This window comes from Nematolebias whitei, chromosome 20 (genome assembly GCF_014905685.2).
Source record: "Nematolebias whitei isolate Nwh7 chromosome 20, NemWhi1, whole genome shotgun sequence".
NCBI lineage: Eukaryota > Metazoa > Chordata > Actinopteri > Cyprinodontiformes > Rivulidae > Nematolebias > Nematolebias whitei.
The window spans coordinates 35,342,183-35,362,354 of NC_056517.1; the positions used below are offsets into that span (position 1 = coordinate 35,342,183).

The 20,172-nt window shown below is 41.7% G+C and overlaps 3 protein-coding genes across 3 annotated transcripts in view; 1 reads left to right on the plus strand and 2 right to left on the minus strand.

Annotated features, from left to right (window-relative positions):
• Window positions 1-5,316, minus strand: part of fen1 (flap structure-specific endonuclease 1) — a 6,391-nt gene extending 1,075 nt beyond the window's left edge. The window contains exons 1-10 of the mRNA XM_037694358.1: window positions 5,239-5,316; window positions 4,917-5,010; window positions 4,573-4,675; window positions 4,395-4,497; window positions 4,245-4,308; window positions 3,879-3,988; window positions 2,500-2,636; window positions 2,351-2,417; window positions 2,132-2,263; window positions 1,890-2,041 (exon numbers count right to left, since the gene is read on the minus strand). Coding sequence (XP_037550286.1) covers window positions 1,890-2,041; window positions 2,132-2,263; window positions 2,351-2,417; window positions 2,500-2,636; window positions 3,879-3,988; window positions 4,245-4,308; window positions 4,395-4,497; window positions 4,573-4,675; window positions 4,917-4,998 — 950 coding nt within the window. The 5' untranslated portion in view covers window positions 4,999-5,010; window positions 5,239-5,316. The remainder of the gene's footprint in view (window positions 1-1,889; window positions 2,042-2,131; window positions 2,264-2,350; window positions 2,418-2,499; window positions 2,637-3,878; window positions 3,989-4,244; window positions 4,309-4,394; window positions 4,498-4,572; window positions 4,676-4,916; window positions 5,011-5,238) is intronic.
• A 448-nt stretch (window positions 5,317-5,764) lies between these two features.
• tm9sf1 (transmembrane 9 superfamily member 1) lies at window positions 5,765-14,602 on the plus strand. The gene is made up of 9 exons (XM_037694329.1): window positions 5,765-5,918; window positions 7,417-7,628; window positions 7,754-7,885; window positions 8,551-8,673; window positions 8,744-9,102; window positions 9,241-9,395; window positions 9,520-9,705; window positions 10,907-11,180; window positions 13,130-14,602. The coding sequence occupies exons 2-9, from the start codon at window positions 7,467-7,469 to the stop codon at window positions 13,521-13,523; spliced, it is 1,785 nt and encodes a 594-aa protein (XP_037550257.1). The 5' UTR covers window positions 5,765-5,918; window positions 7,417-7,466; the 3' UTR covers window positions 13,524-14,602.
• Window positions 14,603-15,953: 1,351 nt separating this feature from the next.
• nanog (nanog homeobox) lies at window positions 15,954-18,166 on the minus strand. Its single transcript, XM_037693903.1, has 4 exons — window positions 17,823-18,166; window positions 16,524-16,849; window positions 16,376-16,457; window positions 15,954-16,297 (listed from the first exon to the last, which is right to left on the minus strand). The coding sequence occupies exons 1-4, from the start codon at window positions 18,148-18,150 to the stop codon at window positions 15,954-15,956; spliced, it is 1,080 nt and encodes a 359-aa protein (XP_037549831.1). The 5' UTR covers window positions 18,151-18,166.
• Between the last annotated feature and the right edge of the window lie 2,006 nt (window positions 18,167-20,172).

A 20,172-nucleotide genomic window follows, 5' to 3' on the forward strand; every position in this document is an offset into this window, starting at 1 on the left:
TATATATATATATATATATATATATATATATATATATATATATATATGAATAAACTACTACTTACCACTTGTACTATTATTCCTACTTAGTGGTTTTCACTTATCGCTGGTCTTCGGGGTACGGATCGCCCGCAATAAACGAGGGACTACTGTTCTGCAAGCAAAGCAATCCTTTCCTGGACAATTAAACATTTTGATTTTGATTTTTGGAAAATGTACGTGGACATAAGAGTCTGGAAACATTAATGGTTTTCTTTTATTCTACACTTTCGCAGATCTGAAAATTACCCAAATCAAAACTGCGAAGGAACCCTGTTCTTTCGGGAGTAATTCGGCGTTTCTGTTTTGTAGAGATGAAACGTGAAAAATGTTTGATTTAATATTTTAAGACGGCGAGGAACCGCATCAGGAAGTAAACCTGGCAAATGAATGTCAATATTTAACTAGAGACACTGCATTTCCTGTAAAAATGCAGTGTGGATGCTTATTGCTGAAGAACTTGCTGAAAAACAGCTGAAATTAGCTAAAAACATGCTGAAATGTAGCTGAAATGGAAGAACAAGCCTAAGTTAGCAGAAGAAGGAAAAGAACACATATTTTCTGAAAGCAGAAATGAGCACAAAAACTAGGAAATTAGCTAAAAAGTTGAAATCTGCTAAAAAAAAAATTGCTGAAAAGTAGCTGAAATGGCAGAAAGGGACTTAAACTACTAGAAGGAAGTGGAAGGAGGTGAAATGAGCTATAAAATGTGGAATTAGTTGAATAAGCTAAATTTATCACAAAACAGATAAATAGTAGCTGAAAAAGCATAAAAAGCTTAAACTAACAGAAATAAGCTGAAATTAGCAGAAAGAAGTTAACTTATGTTGAGTCACATTAATTACCACAAAAACAACTTGATTGTATCTGAAAACAGCTGAAATTAGCTAAGAAACGCTAAAAAGTTAGCTGAAACGGTAGAACAAGCTTAAATCAGCAGAAGGAAGTAGCGAGAGCACAATTTTGGCTTATTAGTCTGAAAGAAGCAGAAATGAGCACAAAAAGAAAACGGCTGAAAAGCAGCTAAAAAAGCAGAAAGAAGCTGAAATTAATGAAAAAAAAAAGTGAAATTAGATGAAAAAGCTAAAATTTGCATAAAAAACAGCTAAATAGTAGCTGAAATAGCATAAAATGCTGAAACTTGCAGAAACAAGGTGAAAGGAGCAGAAAGATGTTAGAAGAAGCACAAAAATACTGTAGTTAGCTGAAAGAATCTGACGGGAGCAAAAACAGCCGAACAACAGCTGAAAACATGTTTGAAATAGGTTGAAAACTGCGGGACGAGAATCGCGCCAAAAAAAAAATATATATACATATGGAAGAAAAATGGATCACAACAGTGTGAATGCTCCATCAACATTCAGACTATTAAAAAGCCGAGCAGTCTTTGAAGAGATGCACATCACGGGCAGAGGTCGTAAATCCAGTTCACTTCATGGACCTGCATTAATCCGAGGCGCTCACGCGAGTCGGTCCCGCTCTGTGGACCTGAATCGGACCCGACTCGTGAGTCCGCAGCGGTTCCAGAGATTCAGCAAGTCTGCCAGAAGATTCAGATCTTTAACCCGGGTCAGTAACTGACCGACTAATCACCGCCACATCGTGATATCTCGTGATCCGTCAGTGCTCAGCGCTTCTGTTGAGGATGACTCTCAGCTACTACCACCTCGATGTCTGTACGACCGACTGAGCTACAGCACTTTGTGTTTGAGCAGAGGCGACCATCTTGAATCAGTTGTAGAGGTTCACCTAACGATTAAGAGCTGATGACTGGTTCGTGAGATATTTTGCTGCTCGTCTCAGCGGCAGGTGATGAATAAAGAAGCCAGCGTGCGGCACGTTTGTCTCACCTGAACTGTTTCTCGCTGCACATGAACTGGACGAGCCCCTCCTCGTCCGGCTCGGTCCACTTCAGCTCCACGGAGGAGCAGTCCACCACCTCTGGCTTTAAAAACAAGCTCCTGGCTTCCTTGTAGAGCCAGTCCTCTGGAGCGGGGTATTTCTGCAAACACAACCCACCCCCCCCGTTAAGGCCGAGCCGGGTCCAGTAGCTGATTTAACTTCAGTCTGGGCGTGAATCGAACGCTCTCACGTTGGAGTCGATGTTTTCCAGGATGTTCTCAATGCAGCCGTGCTGTCGGATCAGGTCGATGGCTCGCTTGGGGCCGATCCCCTTGATGGTGCCGCAGTAGTCGCAACCCAGCAGAATGCAAAGGTCTACGAACTGGAAACAGGAAGGACGGGTCAGTCCTGCGCCCGGTTTACAAAACGACCCGTTTGACTGGGTTCAGGCGGGCAGAAAGAAAAGAACCTGCTCGTTGGTCAGGCTGATGTCCTGCAGGATGCGGCTGAAGTGGAACTCCTGAACGGGAAGCTTCCTGGAACAAAAATCAAAGTTTAGCGTTCACGTCCTTAAACATAAACGGGCATCAAACCCCTCCAGGGTGAAGCAGCGTGTACTTTGCTTCGCTGGCAGTGAGGTGTCTCAGCAGGACATTTGTCCCAAAGGTCAGCCCGTCCATGTCCTCTGTTGCAGTGGCAAACGCCTTCCCTTCTTTAACCAGAGCGGCGCAGCTGGCCTCAGCTTCACACGGAGCCTGAAACAAACAGCTTTTACTAGGGGTGCACCGATAAATCGGCCGGACGATTTACTCAGTTTATGATTTATTTAGTTGTAAAGGGGACATCGTATAGTTAAACAAGCTCGACGTATCAGAATCAATAAAGAATTTAACGTCCTTTGAAGGTCTTTCCTCAGGTCTTGGCAGAAAGACTACGGTATTTTCCGGCGTATAAGTCGCACCAAGTCCTGTGACTTACACACCAAAGTGACTAATATATATTTTTTTTCCATATTTATAACCCAATTTTTTATGAAGATGTGACGATTTCATTTATTCTGACATAAAAAATATTAAACATCACCATTTACAGCCGTTAGAGGAGCGAGAGGGCCCTCGACTATTATGGCAAGCCGAGGGTCTCATTAATAGGTAAAAGTGGCTATTAATGAGACACTTGGCTTGCCATACTGAACCGCCTTCGTCTCGCTTTGAACTCCTGGAGCAAACGTCAAATCAGCTGCATTTCGCTGCACCGCCCAGGCGAAATGCAGCTGATTTGACCATTAAAGTGCATTTATTAAGGAAAAGTTCAACTGAGACACAACTTTACTATAATGTCGAGCAAACAAACAATTGTTTTTACTTGTCAAATTCGTGTTAAAGTCCTCCCGTTCCCGCGGTCGCCATTTTGGCAATCAATCGATTTTTGGCACAACACCAGCCCATGTTTCCGTGTGGTCAGCGGTGACGCATAATAGATGCGACTTACACGGCGAAGCGACTTATTTATGTTTTTATCCACTTTACTGGACATTTTTTTGACTGATGCGACGTGTACAGCGGAAAATACGGTAATAAGACGAGGACGTCCTGACACACTGAAGATGCTCTGAATGAAAAACAACATAAAACGCAGAAACATACATTTTTACCCATTAAATGGATAAAAATCAACCAGAGTAAGCTTTAAAATTTATTTAAATTAGAAAAACATTCTTGTATTTTAAGAAGTTTGACCAATAGATTAGGCTGCGTTCTTTAAAATATAAAATGGGATAAACCGTGTGGCCTTTACTCAAGATTTCCGTGCTCATTTTTCTACAGATAAATAAAATTCTTTCAAGTTTTTATAAACCTTCACTCAAAAATATTTTGCAGCTTAAGAGACTACGTGTGTGTGTTTTTAATCCATCATTATTTAGCCTTTCTGGGCCGTTGAAGCCCATGATGTAAGCACCAAAAACAAAGAAAAAGTTAAGCAAATCTCCATCGCACCTCGATGTAAGGCACTCCCATCAGCGTCAGCAGCTGCTTGCACTCGTCGTTGTGCTGTTTGGTGACTTTAACAAGACGCTTGGAGAACTTGTCGATGTTCTCCTGCTCACCTGGTTAAAGAAATGAAAACAGCTTCATCAGCTCAACTACTAGTTATCATCATTAACCTTTATTTAACCAGGCAAATCCCTTTGAGATCATTCATCTCTTTTACAAGAGCAGTCTGGGCCTGAAGGCAGCACACATGCACGTTTTTGTGTTGGAGTACCCGAAGGGAACACACAAGCAAACCCCGCTCAGAACGACCCCAAACTGGGGATCGAACCCAGGATCTTCTTGCTGTGAGGAAACAGTGGTTCACATTACCCAATTCCTGGGCTTGAGCAAGCAACTTCTCCGCTTCGGCTCTCCTCTCTCCTCTCTTCTCAAGCTAAAAGGTGAAAACACAAATTAACAAGTCACAGAGGCGCAGGTGGAATGTGGTTTATAAGAAACAAATCCCAGGATCGTTCTAACCTCAGCAGACTTGAGCTGCGGCGGCTTTCCATCAAAAACATACACGGGCTTGATGCCGTTCTCCAACATACGTATCGTACGGTAGAACATTCCCATCAGGTGGCTACGAAAAATGACCAAATACCTATTATCTGAACAACCGCTTCAAGAATATGACAACAAATAATGCTTATTGTACCTAGTAGTCTCTCCGTCCTCATTCTGCAGAACATTACCATCCTGTCGCACAGCAATCAGGAACTGGTAGATGCACATGGAGGCGTCTATGGCAATTTTCCTGCCTGTAAAACAACAATTTTGCAAACAAATTAAGATCATCACACATTCCCTGCTGAAAAGCAACCAGAAAGGAGGAAACAGCAAACGCCTGCAGGATTACAGAACAGGACTAAAACTGCATCCACCTGTAAACATATCGTGCTTCTAAAAGTTTGAAATCAATTAGACAACTCGAGGACACTCAGGGAGCTAAAACGAGTGTTTTACTGGGTTTGTAGTCTTAATCCAGAGCAAGACAATTACCAAAGTAGTTCTTTATATCTTGTTCTTTGATGGCTCCAGGTGCGTGATCAGCAATCAGCTTGGCCAGTCCGTGTATTCCCATCGTGACAGAAATCTGACAATAAATCATCGTTAATGCAGTTTATTAAAGCTTTATTCTATACAAGTGGCAGCTTTGTTTTCATACAGCAAGGCACGTGACATGCCATAGCTAATTTTGCTAACGTTAAAACACCAACAACGCTTCTATTAGCATCACAACTAGCAAACAGCAGCTACCGGCAGTGCTAACGTGACATTCAGGCTCAGATCGAAGCGTTTTAAATCATTTAAAAGTACTTACAGTTAGCAAAAATGGACCAATGTTTTACAATTGCTCGTTGTAACGTTTCGACCGCGAGAATCTGAGTGCGCGGACCGCGGGAAACCAACAAGTAGACATTACATATCAACGATCGAGCACATCGATCCCCTACATTCCACTGTTCACCCGCCCATCGATGTCTTCGGTGCTGTTACATTGGTCTGACTTGGAACGCGGAAGTGCGCGAAGACATTTGATTGGTTCGTCGAGCCCGGAGGAAATCCGGTTTATACAGAATGCCAGCAGTCGCTGTGCTACGAGCTCAAAACGTACTAAATTGTCGTTTTCGGTGCTTTTAAGTGACGTGGCTAACATTTATGTGAAACACGTTACCGGTGGAAAGCTTCCTGTAATGTTATAGGTGTGTTGTTCTCTCTCTTTTTTTATTTGTATCTCCGCCCACCCCGGAAAACTCGTCGTTATTTTTATTTTTAAGGTGACGTGTAGTCGGAGCCCTGCTTCTCCCGCGCCGTGTGGCAGTCAAAGTACTGAGTGTACCCGGTTATGAACCCGGTGGATCATTTATACTCTGCCTCCAGGATGTCCGCGGTTCTCCAGTGAGCCTTAACCGGAGGGAGGGGACCGTGTGTCGGGGCCCGAGTCCGAGGAATCCGGTCGGGTTTAGTCGGTCCTGAAGAAGCGACACGACAGAGAGACTGGTAAATCAGACTTTGTGACTAGTAATATTTAATATAATGAAGCTTATCTTGCTGTAACCTATTTATTTTAAACAGAAACGAAGCTGACACTGTAAATAGTCGGTGTCTGTCTTTTTCTTAGAAGGACATCCAGTAAATATACAACTCAAATTCTAAAAATAGTTCCATTGTTTACACTGTTCTAAGGCTAAATACTAAACTCTCCCTAAAGATCTTATAAGAATCTAAAGAAAAAAAAAAGTATGTTTATATAGTAGATAGGATAAAATAGTGACATATAAAGTTTACATTTAGTTGAAACTTTAAAAAAATGACTCATTATTATTTTAATTTACCTTTTTATTTATACAGGAAGTCTCATTGAGCCTCATTTTCAAGAGAGACCTGTTTAGGGAGCAGATGGTGGGGGCCTTGCTCAGGGGCCCAGAGTGTAGTGGGAGGTGTTTCACCTTTTCCACCCACATACTGGGAGTTGAACCTGCGACTTTCTGATCACAGGCCCATCTTCTAACCTCTGCGCCACCACTCCCCCAATTATTAGCAAGACGTTTCAAAGACAAGCTAATAAGGAAAAAACTAAGATCTACAAATGTTTCTTTCTCACGTGAACCAGTACTTAAATTTAAAACTTGTGAATGGCCGCTGCGTGTGTTTACCTGGGGAAACAGCTGAAGTGACTAATGATAGGTCAACAATGCGGCGGTGTCCATGGAAAAGCTGTTTGGTAGAGAAGACTGATCATTTTTTAATGTATTGGTATGGAGTTGTGCTGATTTGTTAAGCAAAGTGTAGCATAAGCTTTCACATTGTCATATTCAGCCTTGTTTACGTTGATTGCGTACCCGCGTTTTAGTAATGTGCATCAGTGTATCTGGGAAAACTACACGGGTAGGCTTCACCGTTTTCTTTAAACTCGCCTATTTGTGCATTTCTTTGTAGACCAAAACGAGTTGGTCAGGTTTCAAATTTATTTGTTGCGCAAAAGAGTGATTTCTGCTGTAGCGTCACCGTTGATGGCGTTCTTTCAGTGACACATTGTGTTAACGTCTACCAAGTAGGTCGACACGGTTTCAATTTTAAGAGCTTGGCACCAAGGTCGCATGTTTTGCTTAAACAAAAATGAAACTAACTTGATATTTCTGGCATAAATAACGTCCTTGAATTATCCATTTAATAAATAGAAGAGTTGTAACCCATTGATTGTGTCAGATTACGTTTTCACCACCACTGAGGCAGTTTGAACATATGTTTTTCTGTGGAAAAAAAAGCATGCATATAATATAAAGGAGATGTGCTGAAAGTATGTTCTTTCAGCTACTACCACACAAAGTTTTAGCTCATTATCTGTAAAACTGACAAAGTTCCAGTCGTAGATAACTTGGCTGTGGCAGCCATTTTGAATCAAGAAGACTTCAAGAATGAATGAGTTGTAGCTGTGGGCTCTGAATACACGAGCAAAAACATAATCCTTCACGCCCTGCGTCCATCTCTCTTGCAGGGGTTTCACACCGTGGAACCGGACCCCTCCCAGGTGGCTTCCAGGGGACCATGGCTCTGCTCTGGGTCTTGATCCTGGGCTTGTTCTCAGGCTGGGCAGCGGGCTACAAGCAGGGGGACAATGTGACTCTTTATGTCAACAAAGTGGGTCCTTATCACAACCCCCAGGAGACGTATCACTACTACACCTTGCCCGTTTGCAGACCGGAGAAGGTCAGTGTTTGATCTGTGTCGCTGGATGACGGGTGTGTTGCAACACAAAGATTTTATTGTTCTGATAAAGGCTTTTCTTTCATCTGGAGACGACTGTAAATCGTTTACGAGTGTTTTTCCATCAGGTGCACCACAAGTCCCTGAGTCTGGGAGAAGTGCTGGATGGCGACAGGATGGCAGAGTCTTTATATCAGCTCCGCTTCAAGGAGAACGTGGAGAGGAAAACGCTCTGCCAGCTCACGCTGTCAGAAAAACAGGTGGGTTCTGGGACCCACATGCAGGTTCTGACTCTGAGTGGACTTCTGGGCCCCCCAAAAAAGCAATTACTAGCTTAATGTGTTTTTGCATATTAAGTAAAAAAAATTAAGCATCATAAAAAGTGAGAGTAAAGAATAATTATAGCAAAAATTCAGTGTAAACGCTGAATGACTTCTCAGAAATTTGCTGAAAAAACTTAAGACTTGAGTGGTTAAAGCTGGAAAAGTGAACGCTGGCTAAAAGCCAAATGGCACAAAACATGGGCTAAAAGTAATAAAATGCTAGTAAAAAGCTAAACGTAACTTGTTAGAAGCTTAAATAAAAGTTTTAGCTAAAAGCTAAAACAAGCAGAAGACTAGCTAAACATTAAAATAAGCAAAATAAGCTAGCTATGAGTCCAAAGTAGGAAAATATTTGGTAAATAACTCTCAAAAGGTTATTCAAAAGCTACAAGTAGCTAAAGGCTCAAAGGGGCTAATCCCTAACTAAAAGCTCAAATTAGCAAAAGGCTAGTTAAAAGCTCAAAGGTGAGCTAAAAGCTTTATGACGCACAAGTCTACTGTTTAGTGGTTTATGAAGTATTTTACTAACAGCCGTATAAACAGATAAACTAAAAGCTGTAATAAGTCTGAAGTTTTTCAGCACGTTTGTGTTTTTGCTTCAGGTGGACGAGCTCCGTGAAGCCATCGAGGAGCTGTACTACTTTGAGTTTGTCCTGGACGACATTCCCATCTGGGGGTTTGTCGGCTACATCGAGGAGAGCGGCTTCCTGCCTCACAGCCACAAGGTAAGAGCTGAAAACCACGTTTGCCGCTTCTCCGCTCTTCACCCTCCTGACCTCGAGGCTCCTCCGTCAGGTGGGTTTGTGGACTCACCTGGACTTCAACATCGAGTACAACGGTGACTCTGTGATCTTCGCCAACGTCTCCGTGAAAGACGTCAAGCCTTTTCCCCTGGAGGAGGGGGCGGGCACGGCAGTGGGCGGAGTGGGAGTGGGCGGGGGCAGCCTGACGGTCACGCACACCTACAGCGTGCGCTGGTACAAGTCCAGCCTGCCTTACGGCCGGAGAGGCGAGCGCCTCCGGGACTACTCCTTCTTCCCCAAAACGCTGGAGATCCACTGGTTGTCCATCATCAACTCGCTGGTGCTGGTGGTGCTGCTGCTCGGCTTCGTCATCATCATCCTCATGCGGGTGCTGAAGAACGACTTCGCCAGGTTAGTCGGCAGAGTTGAAACGGACTCGTGGTTTCCACTTCTTCTTTAAGGTGGAAGCCTGTTTGTGAAATTAAAGGGACTCCTGTGCCTGGAAGTAGGTAGTCTCTGTTTTTTTAATCCCTTTTTGTTGTCTTGCAGGTATAACGTGGAGGAGGAGGGCGGCTGTGACGACCTGGATCAGGGAGATAACGGCTGGAAAATCATCCACACCGATGTGTTCAGATTTCCTCCCTTTAAAAGCCTGCTGTGTGCCGTGCTGGGAGTCGGAGCTCAGTTCCTTACGCTCGCCACGGGTGAGACGTCTCCAGCTGCTGCCGTTACTCGGCTTGAAAGAAAAGGTTCACCTGCGGCGGCCTTTGTGTCGAGCAGCAGGTGCGTTCTGAGTGTGATGGGTTCGATGTCTGCTTTGTGCCTCAGCCATCATCATCATGGCGCTGCTGGGAATGTTTAACGTGCACCGCCACGGCGCCATCAACTCGGCAGCCATCGTCCTGTACGCCCTGACCAGCTGCGTGTCGGGCTACGTGTCCTGCAGCTTCTACACGCAGATCAACGGCCATCGCTGGGTGTGGAACATCATCCTCACCTCTTCTCTCTTCTCAGGTGAGCAGCCATGATCTTGCTGAGGGTATTTGGCGTTTTGAGACATTTCTACTTTTTTTCTTTTTTTTTTTCACATTTATTTTTGAATCCATAAATCTGAGCAGGCTTTTATTGAGAGCTGTGATAAGTTTAATTTCATCTAAAATAAAATCACTACATTGAAATCTCTTCACAAATGTTCTGGTTGAAATCAACTTCAGCCAACTTCTTCTATTTTTTGGTTTTTATGCTACTTTGAGCTACTGTTCTTTTGTTTTTGGTTATCGTTTTGCTGCTTTTAGTTACTATTCTGCTTCTTATAGCTTTTAGCCACGTTTAGAGACTGTTCTTCCATTTTTACCATGTTTTTCAACATTTAGCTACCATTCAGCTACTTTTAAGTTGCTTTTAGCTACCATTCTGGCACTTGTAGCTACCATTTTGCTATAGTAATAAACAGATTTGCTAACTTTGAGGCATTGTTTTGCTCATTTTAGCCACTGTATTGCTTTTTTCGGCTTGTGTTTGCTGCTTTTAGCTACCATTCTGCTGCTTTAGCTACTGTTTTAATACTTTGTTGCCATTTTGCTTCTTATAGCTTTTAATTGTAGGTACTTTTGGTAATCATTCATATCCTGTTAGCATTTAGCCACTGTTTAGCCACTTTTAGCTAAAGTTTTGCTAAAATTAGCATCCGTTTAGCTGATTTTAGAATCCGCTTAGCTAATTTTAGTGACTGTTTGACTGTTTTTAGCTCGTGTTTGACTCATTTTAGCTTCTGTTCTGCTTGGTTTACCTGTAACCTCTAAGTTTTGGCGTCTTCAGCTGTTTTCTGTAAAGTCACTGCTCTGTCCCCCCCAGTAATAATCAATCCAGTTAATTATTTTCTTTTCAAGGCTGGTTGGGTTTAATCCACTCACCAGTTTTATTTATCTTTTTTATTTCTGGAGAACCCATCACATTTTGAACAAACAAACAGAAATGGGGGTGGTTTGTTAATTAAGACAAATTAAACTGGAAAACGAATCAACCTTTAGTGGATTAACAGTTTCCACATTTTGCTTGAGGTAATAAAACGGTTTAAATTAAAGTGAAGGATTTATGCTGTAATTAAATATTACTGTTCATTAAAAACAAACAAACAAGGACGAATTAATTGTTGGCAACACTCGTCACGTGAAATGTTACCAACGGCTGCGTTTCTTTGTCCCTCCTCCCGCAGCGCCGCTCTTCATCACGTGGAGCGTGGTGAACTCTGTTCACTGGTGGAGCGGCTCCACCCAGGCCCTGCCGGCCACCACCGTGCTCCTCCTCCTGGGCGCCTGGGTGCTGGTGGGCTTCCCCCTCACCGTCATCGGCGGCATCGTGGGAAAGAACCGAGCCGGCAGCTTCCAGGCGCCGTGCCGCACCCGTAACATCCCCCGGCAGATCCCGACGCAGCCCTGGTACAAACACACGGTGGTGCACATGGCCATCGGGGGCTTCCTGCCTTTCAGGTGAGAAGCTGCCAGGTGCTTCGGTCAGGAATCAAACCGCCAAATGTTGCGATGCTGTGTAAAATGTAAATAACAAGAGAGTTCGAGTCCTGGGGCTCTTTGCTGAGTTATTAATAATAAAAAAAGATGAATGGCGGCAGATGTTGACGGATACTTTTCAGGTTTGTAAGCAGCAAATGTGAAGTACTAATGCACCCCCATACCATCATAGAGGCAAGATTTTTAAACTGTGCACTGAAATTCTAAATGTATATAAGAAACGGCACATTTTCTTAATTAATCAAGGAGTCGAGGATTTTTTTTATTGTCACACCAGCTCACATTTGCATGTTTGTGGTACAAAATTCGGACTCAGGTCCCGGATCAAGATGCCGAACAATTAACAAATAAATAAATACATTTGGGCTCCTCAGCCGCCTGCTTGAGGGGAGAGGCTGGAACAGATGGTGCGCAGGATGAGTGGAGTCCTTCGTGATGCGGAGCGCCCTCCCCCTGCATTGTGAAGTGTGGTGGTGCTGAAGGCTGCTCCCCACAGTCTTCACCAGCCTCTGCAGAGTCTTCCTCTCAGCAGCTGCCGAGTCACACGGTGATGCAGCTGCAGAGAACGCTCTCCACCACACATAGGAAGTAGAGACGCTGGGGGACCTTCTTGAGTGTTGGCTCTCCAGTTGAGGTCACTGGATATGCACCCCCAGGTGCCTGTAGCAGGAGACCAACTCCACAGCTGCTCCTCCGATGTGTAGGGGATGAAGAGGATCCTTGTCGTTTCTGAAATCCACCACCATCTCCGTGGTCTTCTTCACATTGATGCAGAGATTATCGTCTCTGCACCACTGCACCAGATGTTCCACCTCCTCTCTGTATTTGGACTCATCATTTGATATCATCACTACGCTCCGATGTAGGCCTGTCGCGATAAACAATAAATCAATTAATCGCATGATAAACTAAAATTATCGACCTCATTTTCATTTATCGTTTCTTCGTGTCTCTCTTTTTCTGAAGACACTGGACGACAAAAGGCTCAACTCCGGTGTTCTTCACTGACCCCTCCCTTTTTCTTTTCTCATCCAAAATCGTGTTTTTCGGATCGTTCAAAGCAGCTAAGCTACGAGCTAAGCTAACAGGCTGACCTCGGGGAAGAAAAACCTCCATCTTGTCGAAGCTCCAAACTACACGGATGAAACTCGTGCCTTCGTCTAAAATGTTGTTTTTCTCTGCAAAAAGAAGCCGAGAACTTGTTTACTGATTTTTTAAATTTTTTATTAAAAGCTTTATGTGAAAAATGCTAAAGACCAAAAAAGTCCACGCTTTGTTGGATTGTTGGGCTATGCTAAAGAGCTCGAACCACACAGAGTGTCCGTCATTTTGAGAACTGGAAAAAGGAAGGAGAGACAGCCCATGTCACGTCAAGAGGCCTCCCTCCCATTTTTCTTAGAGAGACACTGCTTGCTCCCTCACTATCCATCCGTCCATTTAAAATCTTATTATGCCACCCAGTGGTCAAAAAAAGGTACTACACTCAAAACAATTTAACCAACATTTCTTCTTAAATTTTACAATAAAATATTGTAAAATTTCAAACAATATTATCGTTTATCGCAATAAATTCTGAGACAATTAATCGCCCAGTACAATTTGTTATCGTGACGAGCCTACTCTGATGTGAATACGATATGGGTTTGTGAGATTTGCATTTTATTTACATTTTACAAAACGTGGCGTCTCTTATGATTGGTGTTTAGTTTATTACTGCGTAATTGTTTACGTTAAATATATTTTTTTACATATCTAAAGGTGGAATCTGATTGGACCGTGACTGTTGGACACGTAATAGCAACAAAATATGCTAAATTAAACTTACAATCACATTAAATCAATCACAGAGTGAAGTTACAAATTATGGGAGGTAAACTGACGAGTTCTCATGCGCTGCCTCTCTTCCTCAGTGCCATCTCCGTGGAGCTGTACTACATCTTCGCCACCGTCTGGGGCCGGGAGCACTACACCCTCTACGGCATCCTGCTGTGCGTCTACGCCATCCTCCTCTCGGTGGGCGCCTGCATCTCCGTGGCGCTGACCTACTTCCTCCTGTCAGGCGAGGACTACCGGTGGTGGTGGCGCAGCGTGCTGAGCACCGGCTCCACCGGCCTCTTCATCTTCGTCTACTCCGTGTTCTACTACCGGAACCGGTCGTCCATGAGCGGCCCGGTGCAGAGCACCGAGTTCTTCGGGTACTCCCTGCTCACGGCGCTCGTCTTCTCGCTGATGCTGGGCAGCGTGTCGTTCTGGGCCTCGCTGGCGTTCATTCGCTACATCTACCGTAGCTTGAAGATGGATTAAAACACGGACGGTGTCCGTTGTCCAACAGGCCTTGAACTCATCACGGAGCGTCGATACTAAACGACGCTGCACGGACAAATGAAGGGCACGTCGGGGCTTTAATGTGCGTTTAGGGAAAACTGGATATTTTGGTGACAGCGATTTGGGGACGTGTCACACTTCAAGAGTTAAAGGTACTTAAAGGAGACAAAATCTGCACATTTTGTTTCTTATATTGATGATTAATATAACCAATAATTAATTATTTGTTAGTAATATTTGATTTGCCTACAGAAATATTATAAAATAGGTCAATTACGACGACGCCCGTTTGGAATATTTTTTGGTACGCTCAGATTTGTGCAGGTAGAAGGCCTTTGTTTACACCGAGTGCAGACCCTCATTTCAGAACTGCAGAAATGTAAACAACAATAAACTTCATTTATTTTGCAGCGAGTACCTTTTAATGAAGTCATCTGTGCAGGTACGTATTCAAGGCCGACATAGATTTAAGTGTGACGTACGTCATACGTAACGGCCTGTTCACGTTACTTTTATCAAGTAAAAAGTTGTTTTGCACAGAGTGTGAAGCCTCCGTGCCCCCCCCAGTGGAAGATGCCTTGTAGTTGAAGAGTTTTTGTAAAATGCCGGTAATGGGAGCAATATTGTAACTGCGTTCTACCATCAGCTTTGATTCTGGTGTAAGTAGTCTGTTTTTCAATAAAAGTGCTTTTTAATATAAAGACGCCGACTAACCACTCGGAAATGGTTCCAGTTGATCTGACCAACAGCAACACGGTAGAAAGAACAACAACCTGCGAAAATGCAGCGTGAATGCATGTTGCTGGAATTAGCAGAACACACATTTGCTGAATTGTGTTTAAATAAGCAAAAATTAGCTCAAAGATTAGGAAATAATCTAATAAAGCTGAGATTTGCACTCAAATAGCTTAAACTAGCAAGAGGAAGCAGAGATGAAATTAGCATAAAAACGGCTAAATAGTGGCTGATTTGCAGATAAAAGCATAAACTGGAATTAGCAGAATTTTTTTTAACAAAGTAGCAGAAATTACCACGAAAATCTATAAATATTAGCTGAAAAAAAAGGTAGCTGAAAAGTTAGACCAAGCTTAAATTGGCAGAAGAAAGCGGAAAGAACATGTTTGTCCAATTAGGCTGAAAGAAGCAGAAAAAAAGCTGAAATTAAAAAACTACTGAAAAGCAGCTAAAATAGAAATGGAGAGAGCACGTTTTTGCTGGATTAGTTTGAAAAAAGTTGAAACGAGTGCAAAACGGAACTGGCTGAAAAAGCTCAAATTAGCATAAAACAGCTAAATAGTAGCTGAAAATTAAAAAAAAAAAAAAAAAAAAAGAGTAACAAGCTGAAATTAGCAGAAAGAAGTTAGTATCTCAAAAATGTAGTAGAATCAGAAAGGAGCAAAAAAAACTGCTGAAAAAAAGTTTAAATTCACACAAGCTGAAAGATGCTGAAGCAGAATGAAATGTGAAAGGAGCAGTAAAAGGTTGTAAACACTTCTAAAGATCTGAAGGATGTAAAATGAGCTCAATTCATTTTCTGAGACAAAAATGGCAGAAAAGGCTAAATATTTCAAAAAGCTAAAGCTGCACCAACACCAAAAGTCACAGCAGGATTGTCCTGAAAGAGCCGAACGTTTTGATTTATGATTTGATGAAATGGCACAAAAATTATGAGCTGAGATGCTGAAAAATGTACAAGGAAAACAAGGATCAGTGTGTATGCTGCTTAAACATTCACACAATGACCCTGGAAGAGGGGTCAAAGGTCATTTGAAGTTAATCTACAAAATGTTAAACCTTCACAGCAGATTCACTCCACAAAGTTTCTGGAGGAACTACAACTTCTGGGACCAAACCAAAGCAAGGTAGATGTTTACCCATAATGCACTGCAGCACCTCGACTGGTGCTGAAGGTCATTGAGTGGACGATGTCCTCTGTGGACCAAACGGCAGCTACTCTACAACAGAACGGGTCAAAAAGAAAAGAACCACGGTGCTGCAATGGTCCAGTTGAGACCAGGACCAGGACTGACTGAAGTGGGACCTTCAGAGGTCACATTCCTACATTTTAAAAGCTTCGGCCACACGGACGTTTTATTCTAAAATATAACGGGCAAAAGAAAACAAAGGCAGTAAGACGTTCTAAAACGCACTTGTATTTGTAAAATAAAAATAAACACTTGTTACACATTTGTAAAAAAAATAAAACACTTTCCACTACAATGTGCATCTTAGCTGAACATGTCCGTCATGTCAAAGCACAAAGAACGAACGACTGCACAAGATAAAAAAAAACATTTTTAAAGCGGGCGGGATGTGAACCACGCCCAACAAAACAAAAAATAAAAACTCTCAAACTTTAATAAAAGCGATTCTGCAACGTTTACTGAAAACGATCGTAGATCTGTTCTGCTACTGGTTGACGTATGGCACCACGGCCGCGTTCACCGAGTCCTGGCCGACCGCCGGGTTCCCGTCCTCTGATTCAGAGCTTGAACCGTGCACAAAGTTACTGGAGTTGAACATGCTGGGGATGTAGGGGTTTCCACCTGGCGTCATGGGCCACCTGGTAGTCTGGGGTGAATTAGAGGACCAGTGTGGGAAACCAGCAGAACTGGTACCCAGGTAGTAGGCCAGGTCATGAGGGGTCTTCTTATACGCCGCCTCCACAGCGTGCTGGTTGTAACGCTCCCAGAGCTGGGGTCGCCCGTCAACGGGATACTGAAACAAACAAATGGCAAACATTTTGGTGAAAACGGTCGGTTAGCACTTTGTGTTGTGAGCGTGTTAAAGGACGTGCGATGAGCTCCTTACAGGGGCGGCGTAACAATGGGAGGCGTAATGGTCCGACGCCCAGCTGATATCTCTCTGACATTTCCTGAGCTTCATCCTACGGTTCTGAAACCAGGTTTTCACCTACAGAGAACAAGATGTGAGTGGTTCCGATTCATTTTCACGTTGAGCAGTCATTTAAATAAGCACCTGTTTATAGGTCAGTCCAGTCTGGTTTGCCAAGTCCTTCATCTCAGCTGGGTTGAGGTACTTTTGGGCACTGAAGCTCCTAGAAAGAGCCTCCAACTGGCTCGGAGAGAAGGTTGTTCGAAGGGATGTTTTAGAGATAGACAGGGGCACGTTTGGAGAGGTAGGGGAGCTGACGAGAGCCTGGGGGTCCTCGACAACAGAGCTGGAAACGTCCCTGTTGTCCTCTGGGCTTCTGGCAATCCCCTCCAGGTCATCTTTCTTAGGCCAGATTGACAGGTCCGTCTGGAGAAGACTTCCCTCACGACTGCTCACAGAACCCCAGGAATCTGAACAAAGACACGTAGAAATGGTAAGATTTATACCCAAATTTAATTCAGAAATTACATTTTTGAATTGATTTTGATGTAATAAAAAAAAAAAAATTGTGTCAAATCGTAAATAAAATTAAAATATTTACAAATAAAAAACGACTTTGCCCAATTTCTTTCCATCTGATCAAATAATCAGTTTATATTTGAATTACAAATGTTTATCATTTCCTAAAACACAAGTTTTTATGTATATAAATAAATATTAAATAACTTTTTACTAGGATTACTAATGCATGTAATTTTGAGCGTGCCATTTTTTTCTAACGCAATTCTTAAACTCTACCGCTAGATGTCGCTGCACATGCGGCGCCATATTTGACAAATATCCAAGATGGGCCGGAAGTACCGATTTCTTGTTCATTCATTTCAAAAATTTATAATAAACGCAATTTGAAATTTTAATTCATCATAAAAATAAAAGAAAACAAATCCGATATAGAGTACAAAAAAAAACATCTGTATGAGATTTAGAAACCCAAATTTTCCATAATGGAAAATCGCCCTAAACCTACGATGGACCGGAAGTAGATATTTTTCTAACAAATGTACTTTTTTTTTTTTTTTTTTACCAACAAATTAACTTTTAAACCTTCGCTTTCAAGATGTTACGGCATTAATTCCAAATTTATTTTACACACAAAAAAAAAAAATTACGTAAAACAAAGCCGAAAATAACAGATTCTACCGCTAGATGTCGCCATTTTGTTTGTGAAGCGCCTTCTGTTCTGGCGCCATATTTTCTGTCCTTCATCCAAAACGGACCAGATGCCGTTCAGAACAAGACTTTCTGGAATCATTTCTATGCAGAAGAAACTCGAAGAACTAACTTCCGACATGCTCCAGGAAAATGTAAGAATTGACACAACACTGTACAGTTTAATTAAACCGACATGTTTTGTTCGTTGTGTTAGCTTAGCTAGCTACATACCAGGTGTAGTGCGCGCCTCGGTGTCGCCGCTCCTGACCCGCCTCAGGTCGGTCCCATCACCCTCATAGGGTCCGGGCAGCAGGTGGTCCGTCGGGGTCCCACCAACATAAACAAGCCCAGACTCACGGTGGTGTTGAGACTCCCCGATCCTCCCAGATGTAGCAGCGGAGTACAAGATCTGCGTCGGCCCGTCAGTGTAGCTGCTCGAGTCCGTGAGCCGGTTTTCGCTGGATCCGGTCTGGTTCTCGGCTCTCGGTTCGGACTGGTACAGGAAGCCGTACGCATGGTAAGAATTGAAGTATGCCACCTGCGTCTTCCAGTCTTCCATTTTATTTTTTTTTCTCCGCTGGTCGCAATAAATTTCAAGTTTCAGGCCGAAAAATGCAAAAAGGAACTCATTTCGCAGAAGCTGCTTAAAATGTTTAAAATTACGAGGCTGGGGCTCATTGGGGCGTGTGACTCGATAAAAACAAAAAAAAAGCAGGTGTGCGCCTCTCCAGGTGTTTATATGGAGGTGTGTGGGGGTGGATGGTGTGTTTCCATCCAGCCAATCAATCGCTGCCCCTCGTTCCTCTCAGCCTTCTCATTTGTCTCTGACGTTTTTCAAATTTATTCTGACCTAATTCAGAAGAAATGTCCGTTAATATAATGCTTCAGTGCAGATAAATTATTAATAGTACACTTATTTGTGTGAATGAACATTATTGTATAAAGTTATTTGAACTTTTTTTCATTCATTTAAAATAAAACAAATTCATCAAAAAAGAAACTGAATGAAAAGGATGCAGAAAGATTCTTATCATATCTAAAAAATACAAAATAACTACAAATAAACAACAACGTTCACTTGAACAGTCTCCAAAGTGAAATAAAAAAACTTTAGGTATCCTTCACCTGGTACTGTACCTTCCCAACAACTTTAATTTAATCATCTTTTTAAACATATAAATTGTTTTAGAAATGTTGATATTGAGGTAATTCCACAATCCTGTTCCCTGAAATACAACGCAGCTCCTTCAGACCAGTTCTAAATGGAGGTTTTACAAACTTTTACATTCCTTTAAGGTTATATCGACTCTTTTTGCACAAATTTAATTGAATATTTGGGGTGATATTTTTTATGAGCTTTGTACATGACTTGTAAAGTACTATCTTCAATCAAATCATAATTTTTTTAATAATTTCAGTTGATGAAATAATACTACTTCCTACTAATAATTCTTATGGCTCTTTTTTTTTTTTTTTATAAAAATAGGATTTGTAATTGTTTTGCATGCTTTCCCCCAAACTTCAACACAATAGATTAAATATGGAACAATCATTACATTATACAATATATACAAAGTTTTGTCATTCAAAAACTTTTTTTACTTTATACAGTAATGCAATTGATTTAGCTATTTTTTATTCGTAATTAATTTACATGAGATTTCCATGTCAGCTTCTCATCAATAACGACACCCCAACATTTTGAATTTCAAGTCGATTTTAAATGGAGCTTCGATAATTTTCTTTCTATTACTAAATATCATGTAGTTTGTTTTTTCCAAGTTTAATGATAACTTATTAAGTTAAACCAAGTTTGTATTTTTACGAATTCTGCCTCATTTGTAACATCTGTTCAATATCTTCACCCGAACAAAAAAATAGAACACACTTCAAAAGCCCCGACACATCGACCAGATCATTCACATATAAAATAAACAACTTTGGTCCCAACACAGAACCTTGAGGGACTCCACATCCAATAACACAAAATTCAGCTCTTACGTTGTTTACCTGTACAAATACTGTCTCCTATTATTCAAATAACTAGATACTCACTGTAGTACTAATCCTCTAATGCCATATTTACTCAGTTTTTCAATGGTGCAGTAGTGTCGAAGGCCTTTTCTAAATCAAAAAAACGCTAACACTGTTGTATTTTATGAACACAGATGCATTAAACTAAAGATAAAATTGCTGGTTTAGATGGTAGCCTATCAAAACAAATTAATTCAGGCATAAAGCCAAACGCTTCGTGAGTTTTGTTCTCTATTATCTATTCATCATAACTGGCAGGGTTGTTCATTTATCCATCAAGTTAGCAAAATATCTTGACGCAGAGGATCATGGAGAGCCATTTCATTCAAAATTAAATAAATAAATAGCGTTATTTAAAAATTATTATTCAATATTCCATTAAATAAATGAATGTTCCCATGAAATAAAACATTTAGAAATGGTTAGTTTTTTCCAAGATTGATTTTTTATTTATTTCAAGATTGATTGATTTATTTAATACGTTTCATTTTGTGATTTTTATTTTGTAAAGCTACTACATATTTCTTATGTTTATATATATATATAT

Excerpts from the sequence above, each read along its gene's own strand:
- tm9sf1 (XM_037694329.1), top strand. The coding sequence starts at position 7,467 with ATGGCTCTGCTCTGGGTCTTGATCCTGGGCTTGTTCTCAGGCTGGGCA. Across the intron at positions 9,103-9,240 it reads CTGAAGAACGACTTCGCCAG|GTATAACGTGGAGGAGGAGG; the intron begins GTTAGTCGGCAG and ends GTTGTCTTGCAG. Across the intron at positions 11,181-13,129 it reads GGGGGCTTCCTGCCTTTCAG|TGCCATCTCCGTGGAGCTGT; the intron begins GTGAGAAGCTGC and ends TCTCTTCCTCAG.
- nanog (XM_037693903.1), bottom strand. The coding sequence starts at position 18,150 with ATGGAAGACTGGAAGACGCAGGTGGCATACTTCAATTCTTACCATGCG. Across the intron at positions 16,850-17,822 it reads CGAGGCGCGCACTACACCTG|ATTCCTGGGGTTCTGTGAGC; the intron begins GTATGTAGCTAG and ends GTCTTTGTTCAG. Across the intron at positions 16,458-16,523 it reads CTGGACTGACCTATAAACAG|GTGAAAACCTGGTTTCAGAA; the intron begins GTGCTTATTTAA and ends TGTTCTCTGTAG.